We start from the raw sequence: 21,029 nt of genomic DNA, 5'->3' as shown, positions 1-21,029 counted from the left end.
TAATACCTACGAGTCGAGTCGAGCTGAGCTGAGGTCAGTTATAATACCTACGAGTCGAGTCGAGCCTAGCTGAGGTCAGTTATAATACCTAAGAGTCGAGTTGAGCCTAGCTGAGGTCAGTTATAATACCTACGAGTCGAGGAATTTTTTACAAAAAAAGGTGTTAAAATGCATGTAAAATTAATAATTTTTGTTGTAGACAAAAATAGACATCCACCATTTTTAATATAGACAATGATGTGATGGTGTATGGCCCAACACTTTCCTGTTCATGCTGAACAGCCATACTATCGATAGCCACTATAGATGTAAAATCCAGACAAAATATTCTACTTTCATATTTTGTTTGCTATGTTACAAATCTATAACGTACATCAGGCCATTTAAAATTGGCGTATTTTTCATTAAGTAGCAGAATAAACTTTTTTGGGCAGTGTAAATTATCTTTAAGAAAACTGTGATAATGAAATATGTTACACTACACAGTTGCACTTGTCAAATATGTATCGAGTTATAAGAAAAAGATTGTCGAGTCTCATCCTTTCAAGTAAAATAACTTGACTTTTGATTTAAATCGAGCTTTGCCTGCTCGCTTGACTTGGCTCAGATTTTGTGCATCTCAATCTTTCTCTAATTATAACTGCAAACTTGTATCATGCCATTGGGAACAGCTTAGTTGAAAAATTACGAGCTCTGCCTCCTTGTGCCACTTCAGACTGCTGTTAACTGCCTCTCGAACCTTCGGTTAGTCGTGTCACTTGTGCCACTTAAGTTAAGGGCTTCCTGAACCTCCGCACACGCATGACAGATGAGCGAATGGGGGAATGGTGGATGGGTGATGAGGGAGAGGGGTTAAATGTAGTTTGTTGTATGGTTCCTTCCACTCCTCTTCACCATGGCTGCTGGCGAAGATATCCCCTCCCCCTCCCAGGGTATCACAGACCGCTACCTTATATCACTGCATTCCTTGCCATGTGACCTAACTGCTTCCACCCACCACCACTTTTGAACTGCAGTCATACAAAAATTCTAACCGTTGGCTTGGAATGTTTTAGGAGGTAGTGTAAAATCACTATTGATGAAAGTGGAATCAAAAAAAAAAATCTAGTAAAATCTGAATAAATTTACTAATTTAACTTTCAAGTGCTACATACTTGCATTTGCGATTTTCACTTCATAGTCGTTCGCATAAACTCATCAAAAAGTTTTGGGTCACATTATTTTTGGGTAAACGCTGTATTAATCCTGTAGTTAAATTAACTTGTGTTTGGATTGTTCTCTACCGTGAGTTTCCTGTACTTGCTTCTGTGATGGAATGAAGGTCTCTTGTGGTGGGGATAAGAAAAAGAGTGTGTGAAGCATTGATTCATGTGGCATGCAATCCTTTAACGCTCATGTTGCTGTTCGGTGTGTGTAGGCCTGTGCCAGAGAGGGGTCGTACATTCGCTCCGAATACCAGTACCTGACAAGTTGAGACACTCGTTTCATTACTGTTCTAGTGCCTTGCATGTTCCTTGTGTTGTACTAGGAGTCTGCGAGTATTTAAAAATATTCAATATTCGGGAATAATTTAATATTATATTCAACATTTTTGAATAAATAGGCCTATACCATGTGGGACTCGTTAAAAAATAAAAAAAATAAAAAATAGGGTGTTTGAGTCTAATAGGATTTTTTGAGAGAAATTTGGATTAGTTTTCTGCAACTTTTTCACACATTGTTTTCAAATTTAACAAATAATCAGTGGTAATGATGCAAAAATTATTAATACTTGTTTTATGTATATAATCAGACCAACTAAACAACTCAAACTTAAAATTTTCTTGTTTATGTTCCTTTATTTTACACCTCATTATTTTGGCTGCATGTTTATTTTACTTTGTTTTGAATCAATTTTTCTTGGGCTCCCGTGAAGCGTGAAAAAAAAAAACTATGTTGAAATTTTATTAGAAAAATATTCAATATTCGTGAATATTGTGGTATTTAATTCACATAAAAAAAACTTTCGCAGAAATCTAGTTTGCACACTCATGGTACTGAGGTGTTGTCTGTGTTAAATATTTGTACAATTTTAATTACTATTTTCCTGTAGTGTGTTAAATGTTGCACTGTTAAGCCGTGATAATCTACGTGTGAGGACGTCTGAAGATTATAGTAGTCTCCACACAGATGTTTAGACTTGGGGGTTTCATACAGTGTAAATAAGCCAAAAAATTTTAACATTTACATGCATTTAGTAAAATCTTACTCTGCTACACATATATAGTGCAACTGCAATTTAATTTTATTAAACCCTTCATGATATAACCAAATGGTTGTAGTGCAAGGATTTCATTTGTTAATACTGTAGCACTCTATCCCTGTGAGGTGACGCATCTGGTTGGGGGAAAGTTGCCAGTCCCCAAAACAAAATGCTGACAGTTCTAACCCATTTTTAATGAAGTAGTGGTTTTCTCTATGGTAAAACTGCGGTTAGTGCCAACACTACGGATGTTATTTATGACCCAAACACCGGCGTTGAATCCAGCTTTTAACGTATTCCGGTCTAAGGAAAAATAATTTTGAATGGAATCTTTAAAGTTTTTTAATTTTTCTGAAGATGATGAATTTTAGTCTTTGATTTGACTTTCACTTTCCAAAGCTTTGTACACCCATACCCTGTAATAGTTATTTCTCAAGGGTCATATGTGTGTAGCTTTTGAAATGCATGTTTTTTTTTTTTTGCATGAATTAATTTTGCATAGACATTTTTAGGGTTGTGGTAATAACCTGTATTGATATCAGTGTTAATATTTGACTTTGGATATGAGAGAAAAAATGTGTTCAAATGTAGGCTACCTTGAATTTAAGATAACCTTGATTGAAGTCTAGTTTTTGTGGTTCCCAAATTTTTCAGTTCTAGTTCTTTAAAATACCCAACTCAAAACTATTTTTTTTTTAACATTTTTTACTTTACAATCTGAAATGTTTTTATTACATGCAAAAAAAAAAACACTTAATTTTAATGTTATCATGTTAGGATGTAAAAACTCACGGAAGTATGAATGTCATAGAGGGGCATAATAGGGAACCAATAACACCATCTTGTTTTCAACAGTTTTGGCCATTAATTTTTTTTTCTTTTCAAAATTTGATATTCTTAAAGCTTATTGATTTGATTAAATATTTGAAGTTGTTAGTTACCTATCTTTTAATGTGTGATCTCTTGAATTATGATTTTGGCAGTTATGCACTTTTAAGTGAAATTATATAAAGAAAGAACAGATCACATTGTTGGGTCATAAAAAAAAGCATTTTAAAGTGCAAACTTTTAAGGACAAATGACATAATTCTATGTAAAAATATAGCTTCTCTGTCGTGATATGGAAGACAACAGGGATTTGCGTGTTCCAGAAATAAATTTTTAAGCTTTTTTAAATAGTGTTTGGTTTTTATGGGTTTAATAGCAATACTCTTACATTTCTGCATTTGTAATTTGCTAAATTGACTAAATAATGAGTTACATTGGATATTATTTATTTTTATATATATATATTTATTTATTTATTTATTTATAGATAGCAAATTCAATTTTATAAATCTGGGAACAATTTAAATGGGTAGAAATCTTAATAATTTTAGATTCCATAATTTTATGTAAGATCTGAATCATTCTTCTTTTTTTAAGATTAGCAGTATTTGCATGGTCCTTTTTGTGTTGCTATTGGTTTTAAAAGAATGCATGCAGAGGTATAACAATTTTTACACTCATCATTAAGTAGTCTAGACAGGGGAAAAGGTTTTGAAATAATGTTGTTTGATTAGGTATAACTGCATGAAAAGGTGATTTTTTTGACCAAAGTTTAATGCAAGAAAAGTGCAATGCAGGAAAAATGAGGTCGCATTATAGGCTTCAAATTTAGCAAGCAGAGAATGTGTTGACGAGGACCGAATAAGAGCAGTAGTAGAACTCGAAGCTCCAGCATCGAAAGAGCTGCAACGTTGTATGGGAATGTTCAACTATGTTTGACAAGTCATTCCAAATATGTCTGCCTTAACCTCACTCCAAAATCATATCAGGGTAAATGTATGTTTTTTTTTATTTACAGACCATAATCTTTCATGACTTCATTAGATAAGTAAAACATCTTCACCATCTCTACTGAGTCGTAGCACTAAGCAGTTAAGCTAGGGACCACAAGAGTCCAGCATTTACCTGCTTTGGAATGACAATATGCGAAAATAAGAACATGGATGGTATCAGGCACACTTTCCCTAGCGTTTTACTTATTTCATTCAGCATACCCAGTTTATATTCTGTGCAAAATAATCTTTAAAATATTTTTTGTACAGCCTTCATTAAAAATGGAGATTATGGTAATTGTTCTGTATCTTGTATCTAAGTTTAGTCCTTGATCCTATAGCATGATACTAGTGTATATTTTGATTCTGTGAGACAAAATGCTTGCTATTTTGATTTAGTGTGTCACAAGATCCTGTACATAAAAAAAAAAAATAAAAATAAAATCACAATACAAACAAATCATGTCGTTACTTATGAACATTTTTTCTTTCATATTCAACTTTGGTTCTTAATTAATTATTATAACACAAGTCCAGGATTTTTCAATGTACTCAATTAAAACATTATGTAACACAGGATCAATGTATACAGGATCATGCCATTAGGATAAAGGTATAAACTTGATTCAGTACTTTAACAGAGATTATTTATAATGTGGGTTGGCATTTTTGCACCACTAATCAGAGAACTTTGCAATGACTGTGAAATATGTGGCTGTAAACCTGAAGCGCAGGGCCACAATGAACACGATAAACAACAAATCTGATTATGTTTTATTCATCATTCCAGCATGACATAGTTAATAGTACAGGGTTACAGTGCCTCAACAACATTAACACGAACTTTAATATGGTTTGTTGGTAAATCTTCCCATGCCAAATGCGTTTGTAAAATACAGTGTAGAATGCACTATAAACATTGTAGGCCCTGTAGAAAGCATGTATTTCTTGTTGGTAGTTGATGTGCATAAAAACAAAAACATAACATTTAGTCGTCTCTGGCACAAAGTGATATTAATTAAGTTTATTTTAGATAAAAGAAAGCAGTTATACAAAAGAAGTTGCTAGTTGCTATGAAGTGGTTTAAGAGACCATTACTTACTTGCTTTAGATATGTTTTTAAGGGACAGAAAATTTGATTCTCCTGTTAGCTATGAGAAGAATTAAAATTAAATTGTGGTAAATGTACAGTAAAAAAGTTTACCATAAACATAAAATTTTTTTTTTTTACATAAACAGTTTAAGGCACACTCACTACATAAAATATGAAAGTGTACCAACACATTGAACAAAATTTTAATTTTTCAGCATGAAGATTTACCAAGCGGGTAAATATATTTGGAGTTTAGTTTTGTAGGTTTCCATTTTGCTTTCGTTCGTGCGGCATGACGGGATGAAAAAATAGAATCTACTCATTGCGGGCTGTTGGGGGTGCATATTTTGCCGGATTGACGCCACTGCGACCTTTGAGTTTCACGGGCTGCCGAGCGAGTCGGGCCGTTGCGACTCTGGCTGGATGGTTCGAGGAGGTGGATATCGGCATGAAGGCAGCCCCCGGGGTTGTGTTCCAGGCCCTGGAGTCGGCGCTGAAGGACGCGAAGGAAGGGGCGATGAAGGACAGGAAGCGCTACCAGTACGAGGTGGACCGCATCAAGGAGGCCGTGCGGCAGAAGAACCTGGCCAGGCGTGGAGCCACTGCGCAGATCGGTGAGTCTCGCCAGGCTGTCGTCGTGTTCAACTCTGGCTGTGAAAGTTTTTTTTTTTTTTCTGGTGGCAGTGGTTTGTTTTCCACGAGCGCGTAAACTACCAAATGTACTTAAATGTGCGGATTAAATCCATTCTAAAACTCGTCTGATTTTCAGCCTTAAAGTTTCCTTAAAATAAAAAGTTCAACCACAAATATAAAATGTATTTCAGTAAGTATCATACTTTTTTGCAAAGGTAAATGTTCAATATGGTGCGTTCCACAGCCTGTTTTGTGTACAGGCTGTACTGTGTGTGTGTGTGGGTGTGTGGGTGTGTGTGGGTGTGTGGGTGGGTGGGTGTGTGGGTGTGTGTGTGTGTGTGTATATATATAAATATTCAGATTAATATTTTGTCCTAAGAGAACTTAAATTTTGTATTTATGATAGAACTTAGAGGTATGGTGTGTATATTGTAAATTCCATACATTCCCAGCAGAGTGTTAGTTGGCATTATGTATTTAAGTTGAAACCAGGGCCAAATTTACTTTTTTTTACTATCAACACTGGGATCGCCAATGAGCATTCTTTTATACCCGAGACGGTTGAGAGACTGTTGAGAGACGGTTGAGAGACTGTTGAGAGACTGTTGAGAGACTGTTGAGAGACTGTTGAGAGACTGTTGAGAGACTGTTGAGAGACTGTTGAGAGACGGTTGAGAGACGGTTGAGAGACGGTTGAGAGACTGTTGAGAGACTGTTGAGAGACTGTTGAGAGACTGTTGAGAGACTGTTGAGAGACTGTTGAGAGACTGTTGAGAGACGGTTGAGAGACGGTTGAGAGACTGTTGAGAGACGGTTGAGAGACTGTTGAGAGACTGTTGAGAGACTGTTGAGAGACTGTTGAGAGACTGTTGAGAGACTGTTGAGAGACTGTTGAGAGACTGTTGAGAGACTGTTGAGAGACGGTTGAGAGACGGTTGAGAGACGGTTGAGAGACTGTTGAGAGACTGTTGAGAGACTGTTGAGAGACTGTTGAGAGACGGTTGAGATATTGTTGACGAATGTTGCTCCTGCTGCAGCCAAGGGAGTGCGGGACGGCCAAACGATGTTATGGAATGTTTAAGAAACAATATAATTTAAATATTTCTTGCGATAAACAAGTCATAATATGTATAATTGCTGACACAGTAAATAAGATTGGTTCATTAGCCTGAGCATACATCATCATTCCAACTGAACGCTTCACAAGTGGCTGTTTTACCACGTAGTATCCTTGTGTGCCATCTGTATAGTCTGTCTGGCACTTGGATACAGTACAGAACAAATGGCACCCACGGTTTCCAGATTGATATGACCTGGCTTGTATATATTTAAAAAAATGTTGTATATTATAAAAAGTAATGTGTTAATATTTTTATTTTACTATTTTTTGATTTTTCGAAGACAGTATTAATACACAGTTGTGTACATTCTGGAAAAAAAAAACTATTCTAAACACCAATTATTTCTCAGGGGAAAAAAAAACAATTTAACAGCTGGTTACTATTAATGACAAGGTATTCCATTAATTACTAAGTACTTTTGTTCAAACAGAGGTAGACTTTTTGTGTTAAAAATTATAAAAAATTTTTATAAAGAAAATGATTGCATGGTAGCATGGCATTAGATGATGCTCTTGATGAAATACAAGAATATGTACATATTTCAAAAATTCTCATTCCAAATTTTCGCTTCAAAAAAAAATAATTTTTTTAAGTACATTAAAAAAAAGTTCATTACATTTTAAAGTTGTGTAAAAAAAGGGTTTGTGCTTAATGTGTACATGTGGCAACAGAGCACACAGAAAGGATAGAGCTAATAGCACACTTGTCACATAATTCACAGTTTGAATCAAGTAACTAAAAATTTAAAGCGAGACTATATTTATAGAAACACAACCAGATTCTTCAAAAAATTTAAAAAAAATAAAAAATAAAAAATAAAAATTATATGTTTGTAGCACTAACATAAATCACTTTGCAAATCATTTCAAATTTTTCATGGAGAAAGGTGAGTTCATCGACATGGTGTGGCCAGGGGCGCAACAACAGGGGGGGGGGGGGAGAAAGGGTATTTTGCCCCCCCTCTGAAACCTTGAAGTGGGGGCAAACAGGGGCAAAGAAAGTGCTGTGTAATTAATTTTTAGATAATAAAACTGCTTAAATAGCACCATTTTCCACCTATAAATACAAATTTTCCCGGGGGAGGACCCCCGGACCCCTCGGACCCCTCGGACCCCCCCCCCCTCCCCCCCCCCCCCCCTCCGCTTCAATAGGGAGGATCGATGATTCTTTATAAAAAGGTATATTGCCCCCCCCCCCCCCCCCCCCCTTTTGAAAATTTAGTTGTTGCGCCCCTGGGTGCGGCAGCAACAATTCTCTGCGGGCTGGCGACTGTGTTGCCTGCTGTAGCAGAGACAGTGCAGTGGAGAGAGAGAGAGTGTGTGATGGCGCAGTGCGCGCTGAGGGGCGAGAAAGGGGGGTGAGGGGCCGGTGAGGACTTGCTTGTTCTCGCTGCTGCAGCGAAGCCCATCCGAGCCGGCCAGCAGCACCACCACCTGGGCGGGCCGGGCAACATGCGGCCCCCGCCCCTCGTCACCGGCGGCCTCAGCAGGGTCATTGTGGATGACGACGTGCGCAAGAAGATCATCAGGACTGGAGGCGGCAACAGGGGTGAGTGCCTGCCGACACCGCACTCGTCCGGTCTTCGGTGACTCGAGACGATTATCTTTAGAAAGATTTGCACAATGGGAGGTGCGTGACTTGATGTAAGTTTTTGGGACATACGCCATTGCTAAGCACTTTTTCTGTAGAAGAAAACTAAAAAAGTACCCAAAAGACAAAAAACACAAATTAAGCAAAAAAAATTGCTACTGTCAACAGGATATAAACACAAGTTTCATTTTTAGGCAATTTTTGTTTTTAAAACCAGGGAACAATTTTTTTATTTTTTATTTTTTTAATTTCTGTATATTTATGTAGTTAGCATATTTTGCAACAATTATAACGATTGAATGTTTCGTAATACTTATTTTTACAAAAAAAAACAGTGTTATTTTTGTCTACTACATGATGCACATTTATAGTATAGTAGTTTGTAAATGATCAGGTCAAAACTGCTGGGAACTATTACAATAAATTGGAAGGATTTGTGTTTTTCAACTATTTTTCCAACATCATAATGTAAAAATAAGTTGCTAATAAACAGTTGCAAGATAAAAAAAAAATAGGAAATCATTTTACTATCTTTTTAGTACGGACAGTTGGTGGAAACTTCATGCTAAATGTATTATATTCGTTGCATTTAATATATTGAATGTTTACATATTTGTAATTTGAGTTATGTTTTGATTCAAAATGCTGATTAATTTCATGTTTTTAGTAGCATTTGTTGTTTTATGGTGTATTAATTAGAATTTTGGTGTTAAATGGTTTCTTAACTAGCATTTCGGTGTTATTTTGGTTTTATAATAATTCACCATATAATCTTGTCCCTAGTAATAGAATCTTATGGCCATACGTGCATATGTACAATAAATGCAGCCATGAGGATTTTGAATATTCATATTTTAGCAAAGTAGACTCTAAACGTATCCTCATCTGCACACAGTACTACTGGCTCACCCTGTGTGATCTTAGGTACCCATAATGGAAAGTTGTAATTACATAAACGGGGGCTATGCCCATAGCCCGCTGTGTCGTCACGTCCTCCTTCTGAGACTTCATCCTTTCAGCTCTGTTGGCATAACGAACACAGTGAGTGCCATGAGTGCATTTAAATTATGCGCTATGAGCCCTTAACCTAAAATAATATTGTAATTTGTTTGTTTTGACCCCAGTATTTTCTTTAGGTCCACAGCATCCTAAAATATGTTCTGTTGCTTTCATCTGTTGCTTTCATTTGTAGTTAATTATTTTCTGAGGCCGTATCCCGAACATTTCTGAATGTAAGCCGAGGATTCCCAAAGTGGAACACTTTTTGAGATTTTATTAATAAGCTGGCATTACTAAAGGTTACTTTTATGTATTCCCGCATGAAATAATTTTCCTGAATTTAGTAAGTATTGAATCTCCAACGCAAGTGGCACGAATTAGAATACTTGTAATGGTAATCGCTAGGCACTAGTCAGTCACCATTGTTCAGTCTCCGCCCAGTTCATCACCACCCGATGAGACAGGCAGCATGTTCACCCAGGGACTTCATCTTTTCCCATCACTGACTAATTCATTCTGTTTCCGGTATTTAAATCATTCAAATAGTTTTCTTATTTATCTCCGGGGCCGGAATTGGCCAGTGGGCTGCGTTTCCTAATTATTTATACTCTGTTAGGAGGGTTTGAAATCAACACGCGAAATGTGTCAGCCACGAGGGTGACACAGACATATGATTCTTGTTGTGAGGATTTAACCTGTTAACTAAAGAACTGTGCGAGAGTCATGAAAGCTAAGCAAGCTAAGCAATAAATTGTGTTAACTGTGAGAGATGTTTCTTTCTGTGTTCTGCGCCCTTGTGCCCTGATTGCTGATACCAGGCATGTAGGATGCATTAAAAGCCCACAGCGTGACAACTGCTAAGAGCAGGCCAGGTCAGGAGGATTGAGGCAAAGTTCGAGCAGATTTCGAGTCTTGTCGCACACGGGCAACGTCGCGACCCTGCGAACTGAGTCTCCCCAGGTTCACTTGCCCTTTCACATAGGGTTGCCTATTTGCCATCTGCTCTCACGTAGCACAAACGTGTAGAGGTTCCCTGACACCAGTAGGTCAGAAGGATGGTAACTCTCCCAACTTTTTCTCAGCAGACTGTAAGTATTGAGAATACTTCCATATTAAATTTGAATTTTTTACTGTAGTTTATCCTTTTATGTAATATCTTGGTAAATTGTGACATTGTTAGCAGCCAATTGGCTCGTGACAGTGGTTCGAGAGTGCAAATGACAGTTGAGTCTCGTTTGAGGAGAAATGAATACTCAAAAGAATCATGGCTGTAACAGTATCTACCTACAATTTTGTGGTTATTAACTAGTATGTGTGATTATGTTTTGAACTGAATCAATGAATCATGCTGAGGCGAGCGTGGATTTGTGTTGCAGAGATGACGGAGAGCTGAGGAGGTGTCGTACGTCTGCCGTAGGGGACGTAGCCAGCGTAGTCTCTGTACACTCATTCTCGAAACACTTTGATCCAAATGTCATTGCTGGCAACCATTCACTCACACCTTCTACCATGTATTGTCTCGCCTGAGCCAAGCGAAACCAGTAATCACCTATTCTTTCCTTTTGTCTTTGCGGTGCTGCTTGTACGTTAATCATGTATCCTAATGGGGCATTGTCGTTGTGCATGCCAGCTGCCCTGCCCAGTATTAATAATATAGCTGTAAAGTCTTCTGGGCATCAGCGTGTTGTGCATTTTCAGTCTATCTCATGGGAAATGGCGGTGGTTGAATTTAGTAGAAAATAAGGAATTGGTTGGATATAAATAGGCTTTTATTAAACATTATTTATGTATATGTTAGTGTATTTATGACTTGCTTTTAGTGACGCTGATATTACAACCAAAGAATGAAGATTGAGCCAGTGGCGCATTTAAGATACGTAAGAAAAATGTGATGGGCGTGGTTTTATTCTTGAACCTATCTTGTGCAAGTTTTGTGAAAATGCCACTTGAATTTTCATCGTGCTGCATAGCAGAGGGCTAAATTTTTGACCATAAAATATGTTGGTCTGTGGCCAATAAAAATAATTTTATTTAATGTTTTTTCATGTTTTTTGTTCCTGGCTTTTGTAATTGTAATTAAAGCAAAAAGTAAGGAGATATTAACTATGTACTACTAAAAATAACAATTTTGTAGGCTGTATGAAAACTTGTGTAAATTTAGTGAGGCATATGCTTAAAAACCTACTACTGCTTTTTAGGGTCTGTCTTTTGTTTTCTTCTGTGTTTTAAGATAAAAAGAAACATAAAGTTGTGACTGTGTGAAAGATTACAATAGACTTTTTAAATTAAGTAATCAGTCCGAAGCCTAAAAGTTAATGGAACTTGAAAGTATTGGCTGCAGTTCTTCTGGAGAGGTGTCCTTGGTGCAAAATCTGTCATGCTTGTGTGAAAAGGCAGGTCATGTATTGTTTGTGTGGGATTGTTCTGTAGTGTGGCTCGCTTCTGCATGTTTTGAGCGGAACGCACTGAGTCCACGACAACTGATCTTGCCGAGCTACGGCACCTGCGCCAGTGCTGCAGACGTCGGTTCGGAAGTCTGAATGCCGGCTTAGCGGTCAGCTAAGCTCCCAAGTGCAATTCTGACCAAAGATGACAGCAGATGTTTGTACGAACTCATCCGTCAGTTACCAGCGAGTGTTTGCGCGTGGAGCAGCTATAAAAGCATTTGGGGAAGGTTCCATCTTTTTGTATTGACCTTGTGGTTAAGTTCTTGCTCATCTTTGGTTAAACAGAATTTGTTTCGGGGAAGTGGTTTCAGAATGTTATAGTTTTATTTTGAAGCTTTAGGATTTGCTACTTTATTTATTATTTGTGATCATTCATATTTTATGAATTTAAACTTTTTAACTATTGCTATTTATAAGTGATGAGTGATTTGTTTAAACTCTTAGAGTTAGCCTAGTGATAACTTTGTCTATTTATTTCTCCAAGAGCCCCCTCCTTAAAAGAAAAGTTGTTTATTAGTGTGTAACAGTTTTCGACTGGCGACAGCACACCCTTTCTGTTCAACCACCCGACAGTGGCATTCCAGAATTTTTGAAGCAGTCCACCCCTATGTGTTTGTTCAAGATGTAAAAACATGTTACTACTAAAGCCACCCTGTAACAATAATTACTTAGTTGTAAGATGATACATTGTTGCAATTTGTGGAAACGAGCTTGAATGTAAAGGAACATCAGTTATATTTTTTAACAACACGGTGCAATGGTTCAAAGCAATTATTTTTGTTGCTGTGTGTGGAAAAAAAATAATTAAAAATCAAGTTATCTTGCACTTAATACTGTATTGTTAGCAGTCATAGAATTGTGTGTGTGTTTTAATTTTTTTTTTATAGGAAACAATTTTTTTTCTATTTTGCTTCCTTGCATACGTAGTTGTTTCTGTAGTACGTACTGTCGCTCGTTTATCGTTGAAAGCTGCTTGTGCATTGTTGCCATCTGCGTTTGCTCTTCCCTCCTTGCGTTGTCGCAGTACATCACCAGTATTTCTAGTGAGGCATCATTCCTCGATTGAGTGGGGTGGTTGGACGTTATTGGACGGCCAGGAGCATGCTAGCCAGAGGTTCTTGCCAGTGAAGGCTCGGAATAGTGTTGTTGGCTCGTTACAGGTGTGCATCACTCGATAAACTGTGCAAGTTTTTATAGTTACATGTGTTAAGTTTTTTCCAGTATTTATTTTTTTTATTAAACAGAAACTACTTTTGTAGACCGCACCTTTTTCTTGGTGGCTTGCTATAGCCTTCCCTGTTGTAAAATACTCACTCAATTGTTGGATAGCAGTTTGAGACAAAATTTTCATATAAATTGTGGAGTAAAATTGTATGAACATGTTTTGAATTTGACAACTGAATAAACTTATGCTTAATACCAGTGTTTTTTTCTTCCAGTAATAATTTTAATGGTTACTTATTATTATTATTATTATTAGTAGTAGTAGTAGTAGTAGTAGTAGTAGTAGTAGTAGTAGTAGTACCTTGGGGATTTCAGAGTTATGGGGTAAAGCGGAAATGAACTTCTAAAATTTCTATTGAGATAAGAGTTAAGTGTGCTTTTGCAGATTATACTGTAGTTTGTTTTTCATGTTCCTTGAATTGCAAGTGGGTACAGATCACTATAACAGATTTGATTAAATGTGTGATAATGCAGTAGTGTTAATAATATTTAGATAGTTTTTGTCAATAAATTCAAAACTTTTGTAGTAATTTTTTCTGTTTTAGGAAGAAAAATTGTTTTGAGAATTTTAATAACAGTTCTGATTCTGTAATATTTCTTGTATGTACTCCCCATCAGTGTTAGACTTTTTTATATATATTTATCAATAAATTCAAAACTTTAATTTTAAATAAAAACTAGGAACAGTATCATTTAAAGGGTATTGATAAATAAAAACATAATAGGTATTATACACATGTTGCCCTCCATTTGTGTAATATATGCATCTGCATATCAACTTGAGTGAATCTGCTTATGTGTGTGTATATAACATTTTTGTATGAATGTGAATTTGTCCCATGATAAATTTTGAACCATTAATAGGATCGTCATTAAATTTGGTAGGTATAGGCATGTAGGGCCTATAGAATTTTCCAGTTCATCTACGAGCTAAATCGGTCAAGAGGTTGTTAATATAGTGGGGTCAAAGAGGGGGTTAACAATTTCAAAGCAAGCAAGTTAATCAGGTAAAGTGGAGTATCCTGTGAAAGTTATGTGTACATTTTAGAAATACATATTTTTTCTACCATTGGCTTCAAGTTTTTAGTTATTATAATCAAAAATATATTAATTTCATTTACCTAGTTTGCTGCAATTATTGCTAGATGGAGTTGAAATTTACTGAGTCAAATAAGATTTAGGTTGTAGCTTATGGGTTATCAATTAAATTTTTTTATATACAATTGTAATTTACTTACAAAACTTCAAATAAGAATAAATAAAAGCTCATTATAGCACAGAATTCATAACTTGGTGTCACCAGAAAAATTGGTTGAATTATGAATCACGCTGACGAAAAGCATTCCGAAGTTCTGTTACTAACAAAAATTTGGCCCAATTATTTATGTTTTGTAAGCATTTGTAAAGAATTTTTTTTTCTTCATTTGAATCAAATTTTGAATTGAATATTACTATATTCTTAAATATCTAATATTTTTCTAATTGAATTTTTAACATGGTGAAATTTTTCTTTCTCACCTCACAGGAGTCCAAGAAAATTACAGTTAAAACAGAGTAGCGCACTCAACCATTATAAAGGTGTTTAAAGTAATTAGCTTTGTTGGGGGGGGGGGGGGTGTTTAACTGGTAATGCATTTTCTTAAACCAGTAAATTTAAGTTTGAAAGTTGTTTTGTTGATCTAATTACATACATAAAATAGAATATTGTTAATAAATATAAAACAATTATTGCATAATATTGTTGTACAAATATAAATTTTTTAATAAATCATCTTAGCATCAAACATGATACCTACATTTGGTTTTTCAGTGATTTTTTTTTTTTGGTGAATGTCAGACATGGTGTAGGTCTATCTATTGGGAACAAATAATATTAACAAAAAAAAAATAGAAATGTTGAATAATTTTCTAGTAGTAGGTTCAGACCCCTAATGTTTTGTATTATTTTGTCAGTAGGTTGTCAATTGCATTGTAAATATTGTAATGTTGGTATTATTTTACTTCAAACTGTTTTCTTGGTTTGTTTAATGGATTCTGTTTACCTATATGTAAATTAGTAAGGATGCTATTAACATATCTATATTTATAGGTTTTCTAAGAATTGTTTTCAGATATATATATTTTTTAAATATTTGTAGTACTTTAGTTCAAAATGTTTCTTTAGTTTGTTCTGGTAAGTAAGAAGGTACTTACTTTGGTCACTACTTACCTACATTGCAAGGTCAGAGTTCGGGGCGAACTACTAGTTCTAATTTTTTTTTTTTTTAGTTTTACCCCCACACTAAGCAAGCTTGCAGAAAGCTTGTTATTCACTTGAAATGGGCTTGCAGAGCAAGCCTGAGACGTGAAGTTTGATTCAGATTTTATTTAAACTGGAGACTATTTTTTTGTTCTGTGCATCAAGATGCTGTGGTTAGCTTGCTTTGGGATTACCTTCACAATAGGCGTGTGTGAATATTTGACTTTTGGAATGCGAATATGAATAGTTCATTATTTGAATTTGATTCGACACCAAATACTAACATTTCAAAATAACGAATATTTGTTTTCGTACGAATATTTGACTTAGTATACCTGATGATTTTGTCATATACCACCGTTCCTTGTTGAGGTTAAGTCATTTGTACTATATAAATAATCTATTTTCAATGTTTTATTAGGACTGGATAATCAAAACCATGAAAAATAAGCAATGATCTAATCACATAACGGGTATTCAAAGTTTAATTCAATGCTGTCTCTCTAAATAGTAATGGAAAAATTGCTCAAACGATTCAAAACACAGCATATTTGTGTTTCAAATTTTAAAATAAATAATTTGTATTTATTTTGTCACGTGCACCAGTAGTGGAGAAAAATAAACTGTCCACAACCATGACCTACAACGCCCACGTGAAAAAATTAATATGTAACAATTTGTTGCTAAGTAATTAAATTATAATTAAATAATGCATTTTTTACATTAGCATACATGTAAAAAAAATTCTGACATTTAATTAAGTTAAGTATCGTTTTAAAAAAAAGTAACAAGAATTCAAATCAAATTAAATATATGTTTTTTTGTCAAATCTAAAAAAAAAATGTTAAGTTATAAAGTTGAAAGGTTTAAGTATAGGTCAATAAAATTTATCGATAACACCAGTAAGTAGAGAGTTGTTCTAGAGTCAGTGTAGTACCTACACTCTAGTTGAGTTCTTGAAAATTTCAAGTTAAATTTTTTTTTTTAAGATGACAAAAAACGTATCTATTGTCTATAACTGTTTTGATTTGTACTCCAAAAGTCGTCAGGTAAGTCGCTAAATCATTATTGTTGTCAAAACTTTTCGTCACTATGACTTAAGCAAAAGTCGCCATTTCTAGTAACAGTCGTTAAATTGGCAATACTAAACATGTCGGTCTAGGCTGTGTTTGAAAACTTAGGTGCACAGTGAATATTTTTTAATAATTTAATGACAGTTGATGAAACAACTGGCCCTAATCGATAGCTGCCAGTTGCAGGTAGTGGCTCACGTTTACTGCACATCACTTTCCTGCAAAAAAAAAACTTGTATTGGTCGCTTCCTCGTGGGCCCCCTCACTCTCCAAAAGAATAGCTGTTGGACACAGTGGCCTGTGCATACCGAGGGGAACACGAACGGGTGTAATCTTTATATTCCATGAAGTCTAAACAGTCAATGGTATTTAATATACTACTACCCAGAAAAATTAATGGTTTGGCATCTGATACAATTTTACAATAAATTCTTTTTTAATATTGAAAATTTATTTACTTTTTAAAATAAGACAATGTCTTTAACCTGCCTAACGTATTTAAAGTTCTTAAAGCTAAAAAAAACTATTTACATAGTAACAGGTGAAGAATAATATACAACTGACTATTCCAGCACACAGTCGGGACACGAGACAATTCGAGGTCAGGGGTTTGACACCTGAAGGCGAAGTTAGGGTGTTCTGGAGGTACAATGGAGGACGGGTTAACTCCGGCTGTTCTGGCCTACGGAACGCCACACTGACAAATAATACACACACGGAGACTGAAACAGTTATTAATATAACATACTCACTATAAAAACTACTACTTATAAAGCATAGTGCGACTGCCAATTATCAACAATGGTACTTCGGTTAAAGTGTCACTGACAACAGGTTAGCTATGCTGTAGAGCTGAAGGTCACCTCAATCTCGCAGTCTCACCACTCCATTGGCGAACTCCATCCACACGGCACCCAGGTCAGTTGCAGACTCAATCGCTACTACTAATATACTCCCCTCCACCATGCCACCACTGATGGTGGCGAATCTTCACGAAGCCTACTTCAGGTAACACACACACTCTGTAGAATACTACAGTCTACGGTGCTTCATAATAAAACTACATTTACAACCATACAAATATACAGTTACCTCAGTGGCGTCTCGTCAGGGCAAGCAAGGCAAGCAGTGCTTGCCCAGGCAGTTTCCAGACATTGTATTTTTTAAATAAATATTTTATTCAGAATAGTATTTTACTTTGGCTCGTGCAGTTAGGTGTATGTATTTTTTACACTATCTTCTTGGGACCCAATACTGTGCGCTGTGCGCTATAAAAAAAGAACTCGTTGACACAAAAACATGCTGTTTTAGAAGCGTTGCTAGGTTTAGAAGCGCTGGCAGGACCGCTTTCAGCAGGAAGGCTGCCGCAGTAGTTTCCTTTCGGGAGGGGGGGTGGCATGGTACAAAGGTTCAGGGAGGGGATTGGCTGGAAAAATACGCGGTAGAAGCTACGATTTTTTTTTTTTTTTCCTAACCTAACTAAAACTAAGTGTATTTTGGAGGGGTCCTGGTTAGGGAGGGACCTAGGTGCGTCTCAGGCCGAAGCCTATACGCCTAGTCATGCTGGGATTAGCCATGCAAGGAGAGGGTCGCATGCATCATGTGCTAGGAGGGGATTGGCCAGCCATGGCAGCGATTGGCGCCATGACTAACTCCCCTCACTCTTAAATCTAGACTATAACTAGAGATAGGTTGGGCCCAGGTAAAACCTGCATAGACACAGGGAAAACCCTGGGCACATTCATGCGGGATGCAAATTGGCATGCATTACGTGTAGGAGTTTACAGGAGACAGAGGATGGTCTGGATGAAGTGTTGGACAGAGTAGAAAAGAGTCTACCATGCGGGGGTTGGGAACTTGGACTCGTAGTCCGCTTTGCTTTTTATCCAGGACTGGATTTAGTGACCAGGGACGCAAGCGCCCCTGGTGGTGAGTGGTTGCACTGACCACTCACTCCGCCGCCAGTCAGCACTAGAAGCTACGAAGGTAACGCTTTCTTGCCGAACTGGAGCGAACATGGCCGAAGCAGACTGTGGAATTTTTCCGCCGACTGCTTCGGCTATGTCCGCCACAGTTCGGCAGGGCAGGTGGCGATGCGTTTCAGTCGGCGGTCGTCTCTCGGGGCGCGCGCATCTCTCCCGCGGGCTGTTGGCTGGCAGTGCGTGGGGGATTTGTGGGCGTACGATGATACTCCACTCCCACTTAGTATATAAGTAATGTAGAGTAGGTATTTTACTATCAGAATAATGTAAGTCAATCATTATTTTTCAAAAATAATGTATTTAAAAAAAATGTCAATTTTTCTACCTGTGGAATAGTCAATGTTCAGTTAAGAAAACTACTTAAATAGCACCATTTTGTACCTTGAAATCCATATTTTCCCGGCAGAGGGCCCCCGGACCCCCCCCCCAACCTCATCATGTTTTGGTGTGAACGGAGTTATTGCTTCCCCTCATGTAAACCTCACGCCTCGCCACTGAGTTACCTACACTCTTAAATAGGTACTATAGTATGTGTCCCTTTATCCTATTAGTCATGTACATTGGGTGGTGCTTCTCCATGGAGGTCTTAAATGGCTGGAGGGCAACGACATTGCACATCACATGCCCCTCTCCCAAAAGCCACCAATGGAGATCTACCACCCAACCATACTGGTTGACAGTTCTTGAGGCCCTGCATTTCACCACACACACATGCTGCTGAGCAGTGGCGTGCCCAGGATTTTGCTCTTGGGAGGGGGGGAGGGGGGGTCATGCAGAAGGATAGGGCCTTTCTGGGGGGTATGGAATACCCCTCAGCTCGGCGGGGGTCCCCCGGGAAAATTTTGAAAAATACGTGTTCAATATTGCTGATTAAGGCTATCTAAAAATACTGTTTAATTAAACATTTATGCTTGTGTCATTGAATTAATTTTAATATCATACTAAATATTTATTTTTTTCATTTTATGAATTTAATATTAAAATATTTTTAGTGTGGGGGGGGGGGGGAGGGCAGGGGTCCGGTCCCGCTCGTCCCCCCCCCCTATCCTAGGCTCGCCACTGCTGCTAAGAGCCCCAATGTCTTGATCACTCTATGACAGTATTTGCATTGGGATGTGAACTTGGAAACTACACCAGCCATTGCGCAGGTCGAGGAAGTACTGACCTGCTGCAGTGCTTGTAATATTTTTCTGGCCCTCACCCAAGTCCGATAGCAAGAAACTTCCTATTTCGATGGCTCCGCCACTCCCCTCCTTTCCTTAAGGAAAATGTATGCTGTGATGTGACCCAAAAATAGTCCACTAGCCACTTGGGTAGGCGTCTTGTACAGCCCTAGATGATTTTCGTGAGAATTCTCTACCTGTCAGGCAAGATAACTAGATATTTTCTCCACATCCGGTGTGGTCGTCACTTCAGGAAGCTGGACTGCATGGGTCCACTTCCTCATAAACAGTAGTGGGCGACAGTGAAGAGCACCCTTCTTCTCCGCCCTATTTTCCTCTCCACTGTCACTGTCCTGAGGTTTCTCTACACTAACTCGGAAAATGGAGTCTGTTAAAGAGCAATCAAGTGGCCATCTATGATCTGAGAGGGAACCTGTTTGAGTTCGGAGGAAGAGGTCAATCTGTCCCAATGTGCACCATGTCACATCTATTGTAGTTTCCCTGGTGTGGCTGCTGCCACTCTGTTGCATAGGTGTGGACGTGGCCATAGAACCTGGGACTGTTTCGCCCACCATCTGGCGATTGTCACCTTCCAATGGGTTCTCATTCTTCTCCTGTCCCTACTGTTTCCTGACACAGAATCTGAAAGATTTCTCGTACATGGGGGTATTGGGATCAGTGGTGATCGCATGCTCAGTCATTGTTGCGCAGCATGGCATATCCACCGTTGCAAACACTGATGCTGCTGCTGCAACACTGATTCAATGATTGCCTGCTGCTCCTCCTGTGAAGCACCATGTTTCAGCTGGGACAACGATATCCTGACCTCAGGAACTGTGTGTTGCGGCACTTTCGAAGCATATACATTTGCGGCGACCATTAGTGTCCAGGTACACATTTTACCCTCGGACCTCGATCATGACATCCTCCTGTGTCAGCCATGGTATTCCGAGGATCAGGTTGCCTCGTAGTCGAGGAACAATAAGACCAGTAGCAGTACTCACCATGTCTCGGATCTGGATAGTGAGCTCTGCATAACACACAGTGATGCTGATATCATCCTGTGTGGCCAGCTGGAAGGCCCCCCCCCTTCCTCGTGCGCCAGCTCAGCAGGAGGAACCAGGCGCTTCGCTACGCAAGAGTGACTGGTGACCGTGTCAACTAGTGCCTGGGTGTTTTGGTTTTCTAGCAGTTGTGGAATGCGAAAGATATTACCTTTTTCGGGATTCTAGTATTAAGAGCTCTTCTCAAATGGCTTCGGGGCTGCTGTCCCAGCGGTGTTCCTTTATCCTATTACAGACATATATTCGATGGCAATGCTCCGTGGAGTTCTCAATTGTCAGGAGCGTAACTGTGTTGTTTGTCAATAAGACGACAAACAATTTTTCAAAATTATTTTCGAT

General features: G+C 37.7%; 1 protein-coding gene across 2 annotated transcripts in view; it reads left to right on the top strand.

Moving 5' to 3' along the window:
• LOC134536964 (kinesin heavy chain) overlaps positions 1-13,364 on the top strand; it is a 46,078-nt gene extending 32,714 nt beyond the window's left edge. For both annotated transcript variants that reach the window (XM_063377078.1, XM_063377077.1), the window contains exons 16-18: positions 5,634-5,769; positions 8,308-8,457; positions 10,875-13,364. In XM_063377078.1, the coding sequence (XP_063233148.1) occupies positions 5,634-5,769; positions 8,308-8,457; positions 10,875-10,891 (303 nt within the window). In that variant the 3' untranslated portion in view covers positions 10,892-13,364. The remainder of the gene's footprint in view (positions 1-5,633; positions 5,770-8,307; positions 8,458-10,874) is intronic.
• Positions 13,365-21,029: the final 7,665 nt, after the last annotated feature.

Source organism: Bacillus rossius, chromosome 11 (assembly GCF_032445375.1).
Source record: "Bacillus rossius redtenbacheri isolate Brsri chromosome 11, Brsri_v3, whole genome shotgun sequence".
NCBI lineage: Eukaryota > Metazoa > Arthropoda > Insecta > Phasmatodea > Bacillidae > Bacillus > Bacillus rossius.
This window is presented reverse-complemented; position numbering and strand designations above follow the sequence as displayed.